The sequence below is a fragment of the Pygocentrus nattereri genome, chromosome 9 (genome assembly GCF_015220715.1).
Source record: "Pygocentrus nattereri isolate fPygNat1 chromosome 9, fPygNat1.pri, whole genome shotgun sequence".
In the NCBI taxonomy this organism is placed as follows: domain Eukaryota; kingdom Metazoa; phylum Chordata; class Actinopteri; order Characiformes; family Serrasalmidae; genus Pygocentrus; species Pygocentrus nattereri.
Genome location: NC_051219.1, coordinates 8,999,404 through 9,016,903, shown reverse-complemented (window position 1 = coordinate 9,016,903; position 17,500 = coordinate 8,999,404). Strand labels below are relative to the sequence as shown.

General features: G+C 41.4%; 2 protein-coding genes across 2 annotated transcripts in view; both read left to right on the top strand.

Moving 5' to 3' along the window:
• Positions 1-5,787, top strand: part of LOC108441534 — a 24,542-nt gene extending 18,755 nt beyond the window's left edge. Inside the window, exons 5-8 of the mRNA XM_017721107.2 lie at positions 1,612-1,705; positions 2,984-3,085; positions 3,369-3,542; positions 5,463-5,787. Coding sequence (XP_017576596.1) covers positions 1,612-1,705; positions 2,984-3,085; positions 3,369-3,542; positions 5,463-5,515 — 423 coding nt within the window. The 3' untranslated portion in view covers positions 5,516-5,787. The remainder of the gene's footprint in view (positions 1-1,611; positions 1,706-2,983; positions 3,086-3,368; positions 3,543-5,462) is intronic.
• Positions 5,788-6,075: 288 nt separating this feature from the next.
• LOC108441552 (FRAS1-related extracellular matrix protein 2-like) overlaps positions 6,076-17,500 on the top strand; it is a 27,028-nt gene continuing 15,603 nt past the window's right edge. The window contains exons 1-8 of the mRNA XM_037541240.1: positions 6,076-11,002; positions 11,251-11,340; positions 12,974-13,120; positions 13,648-13,878; positions 14,711-14,836; positions 15,081-15,332; positions 16,194-16,343; positions 16,994-17,203. Of these exons, the coding sequence (XP_037397137.1) occupies positions 6,076-11,002; positions 11,251-11,340; positions 12,974-13,120; positions 13,648-13,878; positions 14,711-14,836; positions 15,081-15,332; positions 16,194-16,343; positions 16,994-17,203 (6,133 nt within the window). The remainder of the gene's footprint in view (positions 11,003-11,250; positions 11,341-12,973; positions 13,121-13,647; positions 13,879-14,710; positions 14,837-15,080; positions 15,333-16,193; positions 16,344-16,993; positions 17,204-17,500) is intronic.

Below are 17,500 nucleotides of genomic sequence, written 5' to 3'. Positions count from 1 at the left end.
GTTTGCACAGTTTGAGTTTAAAGGCCTGTTCACGCCAAGTACGATTTATTCAAAAGAAAAAAAAATCGGATACAATTGTTGAACATAGTGGGACCTTCACACCAAATCTGATATGGAGAAGACAAAGGAGCAAGTTGGTTCCCTGAGAAACAGCAATTCTGAAGTCTTTTCTTTTAAGCACTGTTCATTCTTCTGGATCTAAGGCTCTTATTGATCCTCTGATTAAAAGGAGCGATCATTAGCGAGGGAACCGACTAGTTTGAGGTTCTTTGTGGGCCTAAAGAGACTGGAATGCACCCAGTTGAACTAGAAAATGGTGAAACAGAGTTGCTGTAAGGTACTAACGATCAGTCTACAGCCTTTCAGCTCTGGCCACCAAATATTTTCTTTAACTTCTGCATTTTTATAGTCAGCGTGTTTGTCATATAAGCTTTTGTCCTACAAGCAAAGTGAGTTCTTCCACCGTCCTAACGCACATTTGCTTGTGCCGTAACCGTAACAACAGAGCTCTGATTGGTCAGCCTGGTATTTAAAGCATCCGTTTATCAGTCTACTCAGGCTTTAGCAGGAACTTCAGAGTTTGTAAAGAAGCCATTAACTGAGGTCCTCTGTAGAATTCATCCAAAGAACATGTTTGCTGTGTTGTGCACCGATTCACAGGAAATCGAAGTCCACAGCGTCGTAGTCGCAGACTCAGTGTGCAAGATGGCGCTAATATACATGCTTTTGTTTTAAAAATTTGATGTGCATTTTTTTCCGTATGTAAAATCAGACTTGAGAGTAGGGCTTGAGCTGCATTCTGCGTGTTTTTGGTTGCCATATATTGTTTTTTACACTCAAAGTAAAGGCTGCTAAAATGCTTCTTGGGGGAAATGGTGCAGGAGAACCAGCTATGGTTCCTTAAAGACCCCTTCAACCAAGGGTCCTTTAAACAACTGTTTTGTAAATTAGATGTTCCATGTGAAGTTTTTAAAGTTACATACAGGGTAAATTTCTCTAATTTTTCATAGGACCATACATCCATTCCAGTAGCCATTTAGGAGCCTTTATTTTTAGGACAGCACTAAACACCAAAGCCGGCTATAATCATACAGTTCAGTGAGTTACTACAGCCAACTATGGTGACTCATATGAACAGTAATGCTCTTTGCTTCAGTTAAGCTAAGAGAACGTTTCTGTGAAATTGGGCAGATAGGAGTGAGACGTGATCACACGAGCACTCAGCGTTCACCACTACCGGCGTCACACCTGTGATGTCCTCCTGAAAATATATTCCATTAACAAGGTTCTGCCTTTCACTTTGCTTCCCTTCACAGTGATTGTATTGATGCACTACAATTCATTCATTTGAGTCGATTTGATTCAGTGAGTGTTGATTCAGTGAGTGTCGATTCAGTGAGTGTTGATTCAGTGAGTGTCGATTCAGTGAGTGTCGATTCAGTGAGTGTTGATTCAGTGAGTGTCGATTCAGTGAGTGTCGATTCAGTGAGTGTCGATTCAGTGAGTGTCGATTCAGTGAGTGTCGATTCAGTGAGTATAGTCAGTGCTGCTGTTGTAACAGTGGATCTAAAGCATTTGTAATGACTGATTATTGTGTGTCTGTGTGTCCAGAGCTACTCGTTTGATCTGACCTACACGGGCAATGACCACGACACCCCGCTGCGGAGCATGGAACACGGGGGGGTCTTCGAACAGACCAGCAAAGGCACGAACAGCTGTACTTCATATTATAATCCGAAAGGACGTCGTTCTTCTTTTTAAAGTTATTACTGTTATTTAGTCTGGAGATGCTCAATAGGTGACCTAAGGTTACCCACTGAAATTTAGATGTGAATCGTTCTCATCTTTATTGGAAATGAAAAGGCCCATATCCTACGCTTTTCTTGTGTTTTACTCCAAATGATAAAAAAATGTAGTTTCTGATAATCTGTAAAATGTAGCATGCAATAATATGCATCATATATAGTCAAATCTACAGCAAACACACAAAGACAATTACAGTTTTCATTATAAAAGGAATTCAGACTTTCTTAAGAGAATATTTGAGAACTTCTTAAGGTTTTTTTTTAAAACAGAATATTTTGTAACACCTCCTAAGAGGCCTGTATTGATAAACAGCAACAAATGTACTTACATCTGTTTGTAACTTGTTGACAACTATAAACTATAAATAATGCCTCATAAGGCTATAATAATCTACTGTAGTTAATCCTTTATTCACTAGTGTTGGTATTATAATGCATTTTAAACACTAAATATATATTAGCACCTATAGTGCATATTAACAATTCTAAAATCATTGTGAATATTGTAATATTGTAATATTGTAATATCACAACACTAAGTACTTCAAGTTAAGTGATTGATATTGAATATTTGAATATTAAAAGATATGTTATTTACAAGGTAATTGTATACATCATTTACATTCAAATGAAAGTAACCGGTCACTTTAATTGAGGCGCTCAGTGATGCCATTTTTTATATTGAATGTGTTTTTATAGTTGGTAATATGTATTACAGGTGCTTTATAATTGTGCTTTGCTCATTATCTGTTTAAAATGTACTATCGTGACTATTGACACTTGTGTTATTGGAGCCTTATGAAGCATTAGTTTATAAATATGCTTACAAACGATTGTTACTATATTACTAAAACACATTTATAATGCTACCACATGTTCTTCTGAACTCCTTAGTGTTTGTCTTAAGATCTTTTGTAAGTTTTTTCTCAGAAAGTGTTCATGAATCTGACCCCTGATGGTGACCCTTAAAAACTGAAATTACTATAACACTCTAAATGTAGGTGTTTTGGTCAAAACTGAGAAACTGAGCGCTGGAATGGGATGTTTGTTAATGCTTCTCACAACAGCAGCTACTAAAGATCTGGATTTTAGGCCTGAGCATGTAAGAAGTCTGTGATTTTAGGGGGTTAGTGTGTGCTGGAAGTTTACCTCCTGACTTCGTCTGTGCTGCTTCACAGAACTGTCTGCTGCAGAATACGATCAAGAGGAAAAACCCCACGAGACCAACTCTACGGCCAACGGGTGTGCAGGAGAGACGCCTAAACAAGCAGCATCCTCTGGTAATGGCACGTAGCACTGAATTACATGATCGGTAGATGAACATCATTAGATCTGATTCATTCACCTGATCTATAATACATTAATCACTCTAGTCTGTTGATTGACCCAAACTTACCAAACTTACCTTCAACTTACAGCAGAATATGATACCCACAGACTACTTGAACAGTATGTGTGAATGACGGTATTCAGTTCAAAGCCTGTTCTCTTAAGCAGGTCTCATGTTTCTCAGCTGGACTTGGATTTTTGAGTGACACTCTCTTCTGCCCTTCTGTCCTTCAGAGCAGCAGAACATGCCAGAAGAAGACAGCTTCATGTCTGATACCAGTCTGACTCCGCCCATGAAAAAGGTGGACTTCAATCTGGATCTGGATCTGATAGGTGGAGAACTTGAACCTAAAGCTGAACCCAGTGACCCACAGCAAAATGAAAACAACAACAACTTCACCAGCACTGGTCAGTATAACCCAGAAGGCTACTTCTGCATGCATACAGACCTGACATGATCACTGATAGGACCATGCTGATTTAGTTACATCATATTTTGCATGTACCGCGACCCTATCTGGACTAAGTGGTTAACGATGATGATGATGATATACTGCACGTGTTCTAAAACGCTTTGAGTCAGAGATCTTATATGCAGACCTTCAGTCCAGGTCACAGGTCTTTATATATGGACTTTCAGTTCATAGTAGATATTGAACAATTTATAGTAGATACTATAAATTATTCAATATCTTAATAAATATGGAGTAATTGCTATGAGTAGGAACACTGAGATTAATACGTGATCACATTGATTTATCAGTCTACTCAGGCTTTAGCAGAGCTCAGTAACACTGAGATTAATAACTGATCATCACATTGATTTATCAGTCTACTCAGGCTTTAGCAGAGCTCAGTAAGACTGAGATTAATAACTGATCATCACTTTGATTTATCAGTCTACTCAGACTTTAGCAGAGCTCAGTAACACTGAGATTAATAACTGATCATCACATTGATTTATCAGTCTACTCAGGCTTTAGCAGCGCTCAGTAACACTGAGATTAATAACTGATCACATTGATTTATCAGTCTACTCAGGCTTTAGCAGAGCTCAGTAACACTGAGATTAATAACTGATCATCACATTGATTTATCAGTCTACTCAGGCTTTAGCAGAGCTCAGTAACACTGAGATTAATAACTGATCATCACATTGATTTATCAGTCTACTCAGGCTTTAGCAGAGCTCAGTAAGACTGAGATTAATAACTGATCATCACATTGATTTATCAGTCTACTCAGGCTTTAGCTGAGCTCAGTAACACTGAGATTAATAACTGATCATCACATTGATTTATCAGTCTACTCAGGCTTTAGCAGAGCTCAGTAAGACTGAGATTAATAACTGATCATCACATTGATTTATCAGTATACTCAGGCTTTAGCAGAGCTCAGTAACACTGAGATTAATAACTGATCATCACATTGATTTATCAGTCTACTCAGGCTTTAGCAGAGCTCAGTAAGACTGAGATTAATAACTGATCATCACATTGATTTATCAGTCTACTCAGGCTTTAGCAGAGCTCAGTAACACTGAGATTAATAACTGATCATCACATTGATTTATCAGTCTACTCAGGCTTTAGCAGAGCTCAGTAAGACTGAGATTAATAACTGATCATCACATTGATTTATCAGTCTACTCAGGCTTTAGCAGAGCTCAGTAACACTGAGATTAATAACTGATCATCACATTGATTTATCAGTCTACTCAGGCTTTAGCAGAGCTCAGTAACACTGAGATTAATAACTGATCATCACGTTGGTTTATCAGTCTACTCAGGCTTTAGCAGAGCTCAGTAAGACTGAGATTAATAACTGATCATCACTTTGATTTATCAGTCTACTCAGGCTTTAGCAGAGCTCAGTAACACTGAGATTAATAACTGATCACATTGATTTATCAGTCTACTCAGACTTTAGCCTTTGTAAAGAAGCCATTAATTTAGGTCCTTTTAAAATCCATCCAGTGAACATTTGCTACCTTGTGCATTGATTCTGAAATAGTCCATAAACAAGAATTTTGAAAAAATGTATGGTTTTTTGAATATTGTGTATTTTTTTATTTAGTATGTAAATAGTCTAAAACTATTCTCCGAAAAATGTAAAAAAAAAGTAACAGTATTGTGAACACTGCCTTTACAAAATGTAACTTGGACTGAATACAGATATATAATGTTGGTACTCTGAATACATATTCCCAATACTCATAACTCATTACATCCCAGCCCTGGCCTCAAATATGTATATTCATTGATCCTTTGGATGGGCTATGTGAGGGGTTCTTATAAAAGTGAGTTAATATATGGGTTTGTGTTTTAGGAAATGATACTTTGGACCTCTTCACTGAAATTAACCTGGACGAGCCACAGTAACAAGACCATAATCAAATATGAAACTCCATGGAGACTCTGTCATTTTCTCTGCAGAGCACCTGAACGGCATCATACCATATTGTACATTCATAAATATAGCCTCTACATACGCAAAGTACATATACATACTCATTTTTATTAGCGCAATTTGTTGTTTCTTATTTTTTATTTGTATGAAAAAATGTAAAAATTGTAAAAATGCAGTATTTTTTAATGTTTTTTTTTACTGCGGTTAAATGAAAATTAGTGATCCCAATAAACAGTAAACTTTATATGGTGTGTGTGTGTATATTGTTTCTTTATCCTGAATCTATGGTCTGAATGAAAGTTAATGAGGGTGCAAGGCAAATTGACACCTCACTAACCAGTGCCTGTGAATTCCATTACCCTCCCTCCATTGCTCAAACATTTGTTCAGCAGGACAGAAGGATAGAGTACTTAAAGATGCTCTTTACCAGCAGAGCTTAGAGACAAGACTAGGAGCACAGAGGAAGATGTCTCTAAATGGGAGACCATTTTTCTATAGTCTACCTACAGACAAGATTAGTTTCATTGCTATTATGATCTCCCTCTGTCTTTTCTCTGCGGATGGAACATACTGGGACTCGGTTTATCACTATCAGCAAAGGCCAAGACCTGATTCTGCATCTATTATACAAGGCAACAATGAGATTGTAGTACAGCGTGGATGTTCGGTGATGGTGGACCCCATGAACCACCTCATTACAAGGGTTCAGCCTGGGGATCGCTGCTTCTTCACAGTCCTGGACCATGAACCACTAGTAAAGAGATACGGGACACTCTCCCCTAAGAAATTCCCATGTTCCTTCAGGAAAGGAGAAGTGGAATATTTGCATTTTGGCTCTGAGAGCAGTGGAACGGACTGTGTCAGGCTCCAGCTGAGGTACGACACTCAAACGGACACCATTGTTCTCCCTCTCACCTTGCGAGTCCTTGTGATACCAAATAAACAAAAACTGGTGACACTAAATCAACCCTTAGTAGTGGATAAACAGAATGGCTATAGTAATCTGATTAATTCTCAAGCGCTTGAAATCAGACAAGGTGCCTCAAAATGCATGCTAACACCCCTTATAGGAACAGGTGGCTACCCGAGGTATGGCTCACTTCTAAATTACTTTCCTAGCTCACAATCAATTGACTGTAATGCTTTCCTAAGCCTTGGCGTGCGCTACAAACTCAACTCTATTACAGGGTCACCCAAAGTAGATTTTGTACCTTTCATGGTAGAGAAGCTCGACAGACAGGACAGGAAGCTACGGCAAGAGCACTTTCAGCTCAAAGTGGTCATTGATGGTACAACAGTAAACAGCCCACCAAAGCCAAGCTTCATCTCACTGATGATGATGGAAGTTAGTCAGTTTGTTATGACTGCCATTACCAGTGATATGCTAGCAGCTGAGGACCTAGATTGTGACCCAGATGCTCTGATTTTCAATGTGGTCTCTCCTCCGGAACAAGGTATTATTATCAGTACAGACAATCCAAGCCAGCCTGTTAGCTCTTTTTACCAGAGGGATCTAAGGGATCTAAAAATTGCTTTCAAGCCTCCAGCAGAGGACTCCGATTCAGAGAGAATTCTCCATGCTGAGTTTGTGGTTGTTGATCAAGAAGGTTCAACTTCAGAACGCTTCTCTTTTATGATTGTGGTGAAGCCCATGAATACACTAGCTCCAGTTGTGACATTGAATGCCGGTCAGCTTCTGTTTGAGGGCCAATCCAGACCACTATCAAGCAGACTGAACCTGTGCATTAGTGATGAAGATAACCTTGCAGATGTCAGGATATCTGTCGTGCATGGTTTGCGATATGGAAGACTCACGGTTCTAGGTTCACAGCGGAAATTTTTCACCCCAGATGATTTAGATGCTGGCGTGGTTGTTTATGAGCATGATGGTAGTGAGACTTGCAGTGACAACATTGTTTTCCGCATGACCGATGGAAAGAATGAAGTTGAGTTCTTGTTCCCAGTGACCATAGTGCCAGAAGATGACGAGCCTCCAGTGGTAAACGTGAACACTGGGTTGGTTGTTATAAAGGGGGAGGTGAAACAGATTTTGCCGGTGGTTCTGAGTGCAACAGATGTGGACTCTGAAAACATACACCTGAAATTCACCTTAGCTCCTCCATACTCCTCACTGGGGCAAGTACTTCTGAGACAAACTCAAACTCCTGCAGACATTTCTTCTTGGATATTCAGTGAAACTGACCATGTGTTTGAGAAAGTGACAGCAGAGTGGTACCTCAGTGACATTGTAGAGGGAAAGCTCTTTTATCGTCACACTGGACCTGCCTTGACATCCACAATTACAGACCAGTTTACCTTCCGAGTGCAAGATGACAACGAACCTCCAAACCAATCAGGAGAGCATATCTTCTACATCAAAGTCAATCCCATTGATGATCTGGCTCCAGAGCTATTTCCAGGAACAACCTTAAAAGTCACTGTCTGGGAATACGAAATGACTATCCTCAACAAGAACATGCTGCACTTCACTGACCTTGTGTCTGCTGACAAGGACCTCCGATATACTATTATCTTTCCTACTATAAATCAAGACTTAAATAATTCTACATTACTAGGTCACTTTGTTTTGACAGACAGTCCAAATACCATAATTACAGAATTTACACAAGCACAAATAAACTATGGCAAAGTGTCATATAAGCCACCCAATCAGGAAATTGGACTTATTCCAAGAGAGATACAATTTACCTTTACAGTTAAAGACGCTGCTGGAAACTTGGCCAATGGCCACTTCACCATCTTGCTCCGGCCTGTGAACAATAAACCCCCACAAATCACAAACACTGGGTTTAATGTGGTGAGTAAGAGCAACTACATCATTACTAAAGATGTACTTGATGTAACAGACCAGGATACAGTTTCTGAGAATATTACATTTACAGTGATTCAGCTACCCAACAGTGGAGTGCTTAAATGCTTGGGAAATGTTCTCACAGTTGGGAAAATCTTTGAGCTCAGAGATTTAGAGAGAGGTCTGCTTGTTTATGTGCACAATGGAGGTGTTGAATCGCTACATGATAACTTTAAGGTAGATGTTAGCGATGGCTTCCACAATGTACCTATCACTGTTAAAGTCAACATAAGTCCTGTCAACCCTGTTAGCCCAATGGTCACTCTACATCCAGGAACATTAGACATAGTCATGGAGGTACCCGAGAAAGGCATGGCTAAAATTATGTCTAACAGTACTGAGGATAACAGGCAAAACACTGATGGTGTTAATCTCACAGTGGAATCCGCCCCAAGATTTGGGGTGATCCAGGTAAATGGGATACTGTCCAGCATATTTACACTGCGCAACTTGATAAATGGTACAGTAACCTACATACATACTGCTGGGGAGGTGGGACCGGTCATAAAGAAGGATTCTTTTAGTCTTAACATCTCTGGAAAGTGGATTGTGAATGGCAACATGATTCAAAAGGTCACAGCTCATGTTTCAATCCTTCCAGTGGATAACAGTCCTCCAGTCATTCATGTCAGGGAGCAGTTCACTGTGGAAGAAGGAGGTAAAAATATAATTGGAGTGGATAATATACAAGCTAGGGACCTGGATTCAGTCGTTGATGAGATACTCTGCACTATTCTGGTGCAACCATCTTTTGGATTCATTGAAAATGTGTCTCCTGCCCTTGGTTATGAGAAGTCAAGAGCTGGCATTGCAGTTACTGCATTCAGTATTAAAAATGTTCAACTTGGACATATTTACTATATTCAGAGTGTTCACAGAGGAATCGAGCCAGTTGAGGATAGGTTTGCCTTTCAGTGCACAGACGGAATTAACTTGTCTGACCAACACATTTTCCCAGTTGTCATCATCCCAACAAATGATGAGGAACCTGTGATATTCTCCAGGGAGTTTGTGGTAATGGAGGGTATGAGTTTGACAATTGACATTCCCATTCTTAATGTGCAAGACCTTGACATTCCAAAAAATATCCTGGAATTTGAGATCATTACCACTCCAAAGCATGGGAGGATTGTCCAGCATCTACCAACTATAACAGAGGTGATTGTTAAATTCACACTGCAACAAATCCAGACAGCTTCAACAATCATGTATGAGCATGATGGCTCGGAGACAAAGAACGACAGTTTCACCGTTAGACTCACTGATGGGAAATATGTAGTTGAAAAGCTAATCATCGTTTTAATTCTTCCTGTGGATGATGAGACCCCAAGGTTATCTGTGAACAACGGACTTGAGGTTCAGTTTGGAGAGGTTAAAATAATTACAAACAGATCTCTCAAGGCTACAGACCTCGACTCACTGGACTCAAATCTCACTTTTATGATTAGACAAGGTCCAGCTCAAGGCCTCCTGCAGCACCTTGACAAATCCCAGAACAAAGTTTTCAATTTGACCATTGGAATGAACTTCACCCAGGATGACATTGATAAAGCACTCATTCAGTATGTTCACATAGGGCAAGGAGGCATTCGAGATGTCATAAAATTTGATGTCACTGATGGCATTAACCCGCTAGTAGACAGATACTTCTACATCACCATTGGCATGATGGATAAGGTGTACCCAGTGGTGATTAACAAAGGTGTGGCACTACCAGAAGGAGGATCCATGATCCTGACAACAAATATCCTCAGTACATCGGACCTCAACAGCCCTGACGAACTCCTGCGCTTCACCATTACACGCCCTCCATCCCGAGGACGTCTTGAGTGCACAGATCACCCTGGTGTTCTTATCTATTCCTTCACCCAACTCCAGCTAGCTGGGAGTAAAATCCGCTATGTTCACACCTCTCAAGAGGAAGTGCGTTTGGATAGCTTTGAATTCCAGGTCACAGATGGTTTTAACGTGGTGTTCCGAACGTTCCGTGTATCGATCACAGACGTGGATAATAAGTTACCTGTTCTGAGCATTCATACACTTATCTTGGGGCAAGGGAAAGAACGATTGATCACACCTTTTGAGCTTGGTGTGGAGGACCAGGACACGGCCGATCACCTTCTGCATGTCATTATCACACAAGGCCCTGTACATGGTGAAATACTCTTTAACCGAACGCGTTCTGTAACTACCTTCACCAAAGAGGACCTGTGTAAGAACCTCATTACGTACAAGCATGATGGAACAAACCATGGTGAGGACACGTTCATGTTCACAGTCACTGATGGAGCCAACTCAGGGTTTTTTGTGTTCCCTGAAATGGAACATGAAACCATACAGCCTCAGTTTCTGAAGATCCAGATCCTTCTTGAGGATCAAGGGACCCCAAGACTTGTGGTTAACCGTCCAGCTTTGTCTCTTACTATGCTGAATACTGGACAGCTCGGCTTCAGGTTCACGAGTAAAGTGCTCAAAGCTGTCGAGAGGAGGCAAGAGAGTGTGGATCTAATATACAGGATGACAGAACCTCCAAAATATGGCTTCATCAGACACACTGAGCTGAATAACACCAATACATTCACTCAAGGTAAAATGATGTGTGGTACTTCTTGGCCATGCATATTATTATCCTTACATTTTATGCTGGATATGCTATTTTAATAAGGAATATTCATATCTATATTAAAATACTGTCCATTACTCTCTACATAATTACATCAGGATATAAGCAGAGTCATTCAGAGTGGTTTGGTGTGAAATGCTTGTCCATTCATTTAAACTGCTTTTCTTTATTTGTCACTTTAGTTACCTTTATCTTTTTGTAACTCTCTAAAGGTGATATCAATGATATGAAGATCTATTACGTCCTTCTTGATGGAGTCAATGCCACCACTGATGCTTTCTCCTTTACGGTGGAGGACAAGGGTAAGAAATCTCCACTAAATATAAAAGCCAGCTGCTATATGGATAAAACAAATGATATAAAATTATATGTAAATCTACAATCACAGGAACACTATTTGATTCAGCAATAATTACAGTAAACTGAGGAAATATTTTTGTTGCACATTGCTTTAGTGGCTTGATTTGCTGTGTTTTCATCCTTTGGTCCAAGCACATATGGTGAGTTACAGACTGTTGGTGTTTGGGGATTGTTTACACGTAACTGTGCTCTTCTCAAACTTAACTTATTCTTCTGAACTGACACCCAACTGAGAGCTGCAGTGGACTGAAATGAAGCCAGCTGTGTTTGCAGTGAGTGTGTGTCTGTAAGTGTGAGGAAACTGTGAACTCCAGACTGATTAGTTAAGCAATGCCAAAGACGTTTCCTCCACGTCTCATGTTTCCTCCAGTGGAGTTAGCAATTACACTGGGGTCCATGGTGCAGATGACCTGAGGCACCACAGTTCCCCTTAAATCTTTAAATCCTTGGTCTCCTCATACAGACACACAACTCACAGAAAGATCCAGTCTCTTCACAACATGCCTCACCAGTGAACTTCAGTCACCTGTCCACAGACAGACCTGACGTCTATTTATCTCCTCAGTGCAAACGTGAAACGTTTAGGTAAGCGTTAGATGCTAATCGACCAACATTAATTTGTTTGGCATAAAAACTTACATTGATATGATTCACATTTTTAAACCTCTATATTGAGTCTTTTAGTATTTATTTTAAAGTAATGGCCCAAACTGTCCAGACTGCTGTTGGTCATGTGACCACTGGCTGTAGAGTAAGTCAGAGAAGCTAGCCGTCGAAATGGATAACAGCACTTCTAAATAAACACTGTCATACGTGCAGTATATATTCCACAATTTGTGGATGTAATGAACGCTCTCCCAGTTATTTGTTTCACTGAATTTTGAAAAAAGCTTCTTTCCAGGACAAAGTTTAAATGCTTCATGCTAATTTTAGGACAGTCCCGCCACATTCACACACACATCTCAAACTAAACGAGTTACAGTAACTCAAAACTCAGAGCAACAGACGAAAATAGATGTATGTTTATTGAATAAGATTCACTAGGTTTTTTTAAATTATTGCACTTTTCTAAAAAACGCCTCAATAAAAGTGCAAGAGGGCTTATAGGGTACACAGATTTATTAGGAGCTGTAGTGAACACACACACAAGGGGGCAGTGAGTACACTCGCCCGGAGCGGTGGGCAGCCCTATCCACAGCGCTGGGGAGCAGTTGGGGGTTAGGTGTCTTGCTCAAGGACGTCTCAGTCATGGACTGTCGGCGCTGGGGATTGAACCGGCGACCTTCCGGTCACAGGGCCAGTTCTCTAACCTCCAACCCACTGTATAATCATCATCTAATACAGGGATTTCCAGCTCCAGTCCTGGGGCCCGACGTCCCACACAGTCTCAGATATTCTCAGCTGTAGCACAGCTAATCAGACTTATGAAGAGTGTGATAAACAGCTGAGGAGATGGATCGGGTGGGATAGAGCGGGGACCACCTGAAACTCTTCAGTGGGTCCCCAGCACTGGATCTGAAGAACTAAGGTCTAATTAAAACTCAACTACTCAGATCAGACTTGTGTGTTGATTAGAGGGAAAGCGGCTGCTTCCACAGCCATTCCTGCTCCACTGGTGCTGGGTGTCCATTGAGGAGAAGGTTTACCGTGTGGAAGAGGAGAGGCAGCTGCTGGAGGTCACTCTGAAGCGCAGAGGATACCTGGGAGAAACCTCGTTTGTTAGTGAGTAGCTACCAAATGTCCAGCTAGCCTAACTGAAGTATCTAAGTATTCGGTTCAAATGTTGAAAACTGAGTTATTGATAAATTTGCATCCAATTCCTGATCTGTATTTATATTGAGAAGGATGTAAAATGATTCAGCGAGTTTTTTCCACTGCAACAAGTTTAGAGCCAGTTTTAGCTCTCGTAATTATTATAAACAAGGGGAAATAAACTTGCTGAATGCAGTTAAGTGTTAGTGATACAGCGGAAGTTTTGGAAGGCCACAGTGCTGCAAAGTTCAGACGATTTTACCCAATAAAGCTGTTTTCCTGATCAGCTTTCATGAGATGATAAGAAACATATTATTATTAATTCCTAACAATGAAAGATCACATGACTTTACTTTAGCACCCTTAAGATAAATTAGAGTGAATGTGAATCTCTACCCTGCTTCTCTCTCTGTCTCTATCACTCGCTCTCTTTCTGCCCCCCACTCACCCTCTCACTCCTTATCTCTCTCTTTCTCTAACCCCCACCCCCACCTCAGCGATTGGTACAGTAGACGGCACTGCTGTACTCGGTCAGGATTTCCATGGTAACGCCCAGCGTCAGGTCCAGTTTAACCCAGGCCAGACCCGGGCCACTTGGAGGCTGCGTATCCTGGATGACCAGCTGTACGAATCATCAGAGACGTTCCAGGTCGTTCTCTCTGAGCCTGTTCTGACTTTACTGGAGCAGCCGAGCACCACAACTGTGGAGATCATCGACCCCCAAGATGGTAGAAACACCTACAGGCACATGACCTGCATATTTAAACTATAATTTAGCTCATTTATTAAAGGGGGTTCCCACAATAACTGCATCATTGAGAGGGAAACTCAGCAAACATTACAGTGATGGTGATCCCTCCAAAACCACCAGTAAACGGTGTCTTCTGTGTGTTTAAATGTGATGGTGATGATGGTGAAATAGTGATAAATCTGAAAATATTTATGTATATTCATAACAGTTTCATATAATAAATGTCTGTGAGGGAGCTTTTAGAGGTGGATGTCTGGTTCCTTTCACCACCACTGTGGACTGTAAGCTTCTCTACAATTAAGCATTTCACACCAAACCGCTCTGTTTACAGCTTAACCAGCTAGATAAGCAGAAATATCTAGAAATTCCTTCATTCTTTTGTCATTTTCAGCTTTATTTAATTTACAATTTCGAAATGACATTAAAATTGAGTAAATGCTGCACCATGTGTGTATGTGTGTGTGTGTGTGTGTGTGTGTGTGTGTGTGTGTGTGTGTACGTGTGTGTGTGTGCGTGTCGGTGTATATGCGTGTCTGTGTGTGTGTGTGTGTGCGTGTGTGTGTGTGTGTGTGTGTGTACGTGTCTGTGTGTGTGTGTGTGTGTGTGTGTACGTGTGTGTGTGTGTGTGTGTGTACGTGTCTGTGTGTGTGTGTGTGTGTGTGTGTGTACGCTCATGTGTGTGTGTGTGCGTGTGTGTGTGTGTGTGTGTGTGTGTGTGCGCTAATGTGTGCGTGTGTGTGTGTGTGTGTGCGCTAATGTGTGTGTGTGTGTGTGTGTGTGTGTGTGTGTGTGTGTGTGTGCGCACGCAGAGTGTACAGTGTTTTTCTCTCAGTCTGAGCTGAAGGTGGAGGAGGATGTGGGAGAGCTGCTGATTCCAGTTCAGCGCCGCGGAGACGTCAGCCAGGAGCTCATGGTCACCTGTTACACCCAGCAAGGTACCACACACATACAGTCTAGTCCAATACACTTTGATCTAGAATAACGAGGCTGATGTAAATAACAGCAATGAAGGCTAATAGAGCAATAAATACATAAAATTCAAAGCAAATTCAGACTCCAGTCACACCTGGTCTGACTGACTACACTTGGTTTAAAGGGGGAAACTCTGTACGTTGGATTATCTGCTGAACTGTAGCTTTCATGGTGAATTTGTGTTGTTTGTGTCCTGCTGTTGTCCAGGCAGTGCGAGAGGCACCAGCCCCGGCTCTGTCCTCTCCTTCTCCGATTATATCTCTCGCCCTGAGGGCCGCTCCAGCGTCCTGACGTTCCACAGAGGAGAGAGAGAGAAACTGTGCGGCGTCCTCATCATCGACGACTCACTGTATGAAGGCCAGGAGAGTTTTAACGTCACGCTGGACCAGCCTATGGGTGGACGACTGGGGTCAGAACCTCAGAGCGTCCGCATCATCATTCTACCTCACGCTGATGATGGTAAAAGGAGCAAAAATTGCAACTGTTTATTTGTTAAAGGGCCCATCTGATAGATAAACAAACAGCACTTTTCTGAAAGGTGAGAGTTTTTGATGCACTATGCACTAAAACTGGCTGTTTTAATGTAATATTGGCCCTTTAATTCTACAAAGGTTAGTTCTCATTGGGGGAAACGTTGTGAAAAGTTGTTAACTCATGTTTTGGCCTAAAACTAGAATTTATTATCTGATATGATATCAAGTCTAATGTAATAATCTTCAGTGCAGCATTACATCCTTCAGCCTCATCACTCTGAAACAATCCAGGATCCCCTGATCTGATTATGTATTGTTGGTTTTCTTGGTGAAACTAAGAAAACACATTCCTCCACAGTGAACACACCTCAATATCTTTCATGGTTTATCTCATAGTTTCTGTTTCTTTGCTGAGTTTATCGTACTGGACGACAATAAAACATATGAAGTGTGCCATAACTTTTGCACAGGCCACATGTTACATTTTATATGTTTAATTCAGAAATTAAACAACACGTGTGCTTTAAAATATGCAGGAGTGGGTGTCTTCACTTATTTACACTTAGAAAAACAGCAATGCGTGGAATTTGAGCAGGGGAGCACAAACTATTGCCTATTGGCTAAAAGAAATCCTCCCACCTTCGAGATGCATCATTAGAAGGGGGGTTTCCCAAACTCAGAAAGTCTCGCTCTCGGGCTGCTGCAGCTCCGCTGTAGGAGGCGTGTAGGCAGGTTTACAGCGAATGAAGCAGTTCTCTCTCGTTTTTATGCCCCTTTAAACCTCTATTGCTTTGTCATTTACCTTCTGCTTCATCTCTGTGTGTGTGTGTGTGTGTGTGTGTGTCAGAGCCATCTGTGTTCTTCGCAGAAGGTGTGTATGCAGTGGAGGAGAGTGCAGGTTCAGTGGAGGTTCAGGTCTGCAGGAGTGGATCTGATCTCTCTCAGCCGGCTACGGTCACTCTGTCGTCAGCCTCAACACGGCCTCCATCTGCTCAGGGTACCTGACCATAACCTCAGCTTATACACTGTATGTCCAGAGGTCTGTAGACCCCTTCTCCTCCTGTGTATCTTCTGAAAGGTATTAGTAGGGAGTTTGCACCCCCCCCAGGCTTGCTTCAGTACGAGCCTCCTCCTCCTCTGGGAAGACTTTCCATTAGATGTTGGAACATTGCTGTATTTGATAGCATTCAGCCACAAGAGCATTAGTGATGTTAGGTACCGATGATGGATGATCAGTACTGGATCACTACAGCTCATACCAAAGGTGCTGGATGGAGCTCCATCACTCCAACCCAGTTATGCAGCTCCACAGCCCAATGCTGTGGCCTTTATATTACTCTATCCCACACTTGGCACTCAGCACGGTGACCTTAGCCTCGTGTAGCTGCTCCAGAGCACCCCATTCGAGTGCTCTGTGATGTTCTATGGAGATGATATAAGCTGGGATAGCGCAGTTGAGTAGCAGTGGGTCACCAAAGTAGCTTAAATCCTTAAGAAGGGCAGTCTGGATACTTCTGGACACACAGTGTACATCCAATACACGCACATCCTTGAAAGGTTTAATCATCAGTCCGTCTGTACGTTCATAACAAGTTTCCATCCATCGCTTTTCACAGTCATGTAACCTGTAACTCTCACTGTCCTCAGCTGGCGTGGACTATGTGGCCTTTGGCCGCAGTGTTGACTTTGCGCCTGGCGTGACCATGGTACCAGTGAAAGTCCTGATCCTGGATGATGTGGGCGGTCCTGTGCTGGAAGGGGCGGAGCAGTTTCAGCTGGTTTTGAATATGCCCATGAATGCCACTCTGGGGCAACCAATCAGAGCCATTGTCACTATCGATGACTCTCAGAGTGACGGTGGGAGAGCACATCACATACGACTTACACGAGTTTGAAATGCAGTTCCTCGTCAAATGAATAGTTGCTGTTATTTGATAATAATTTACACAGTGTAGCTTGAAATACTGTAAGCTAAACAACAGAATGTGTTATGAGATATTTGATTCAGCATTTCAACATTTTTAGACACATTAAGAAGTTATCAGGTGATAAATGATGTTCTATAATTATTTACAGTCATTTCTTGATAAGTCGTCTTACTCAAGATCTGATCCCCACATTTCAAATGAGAGACGTTTGGGTATTGATTTTATT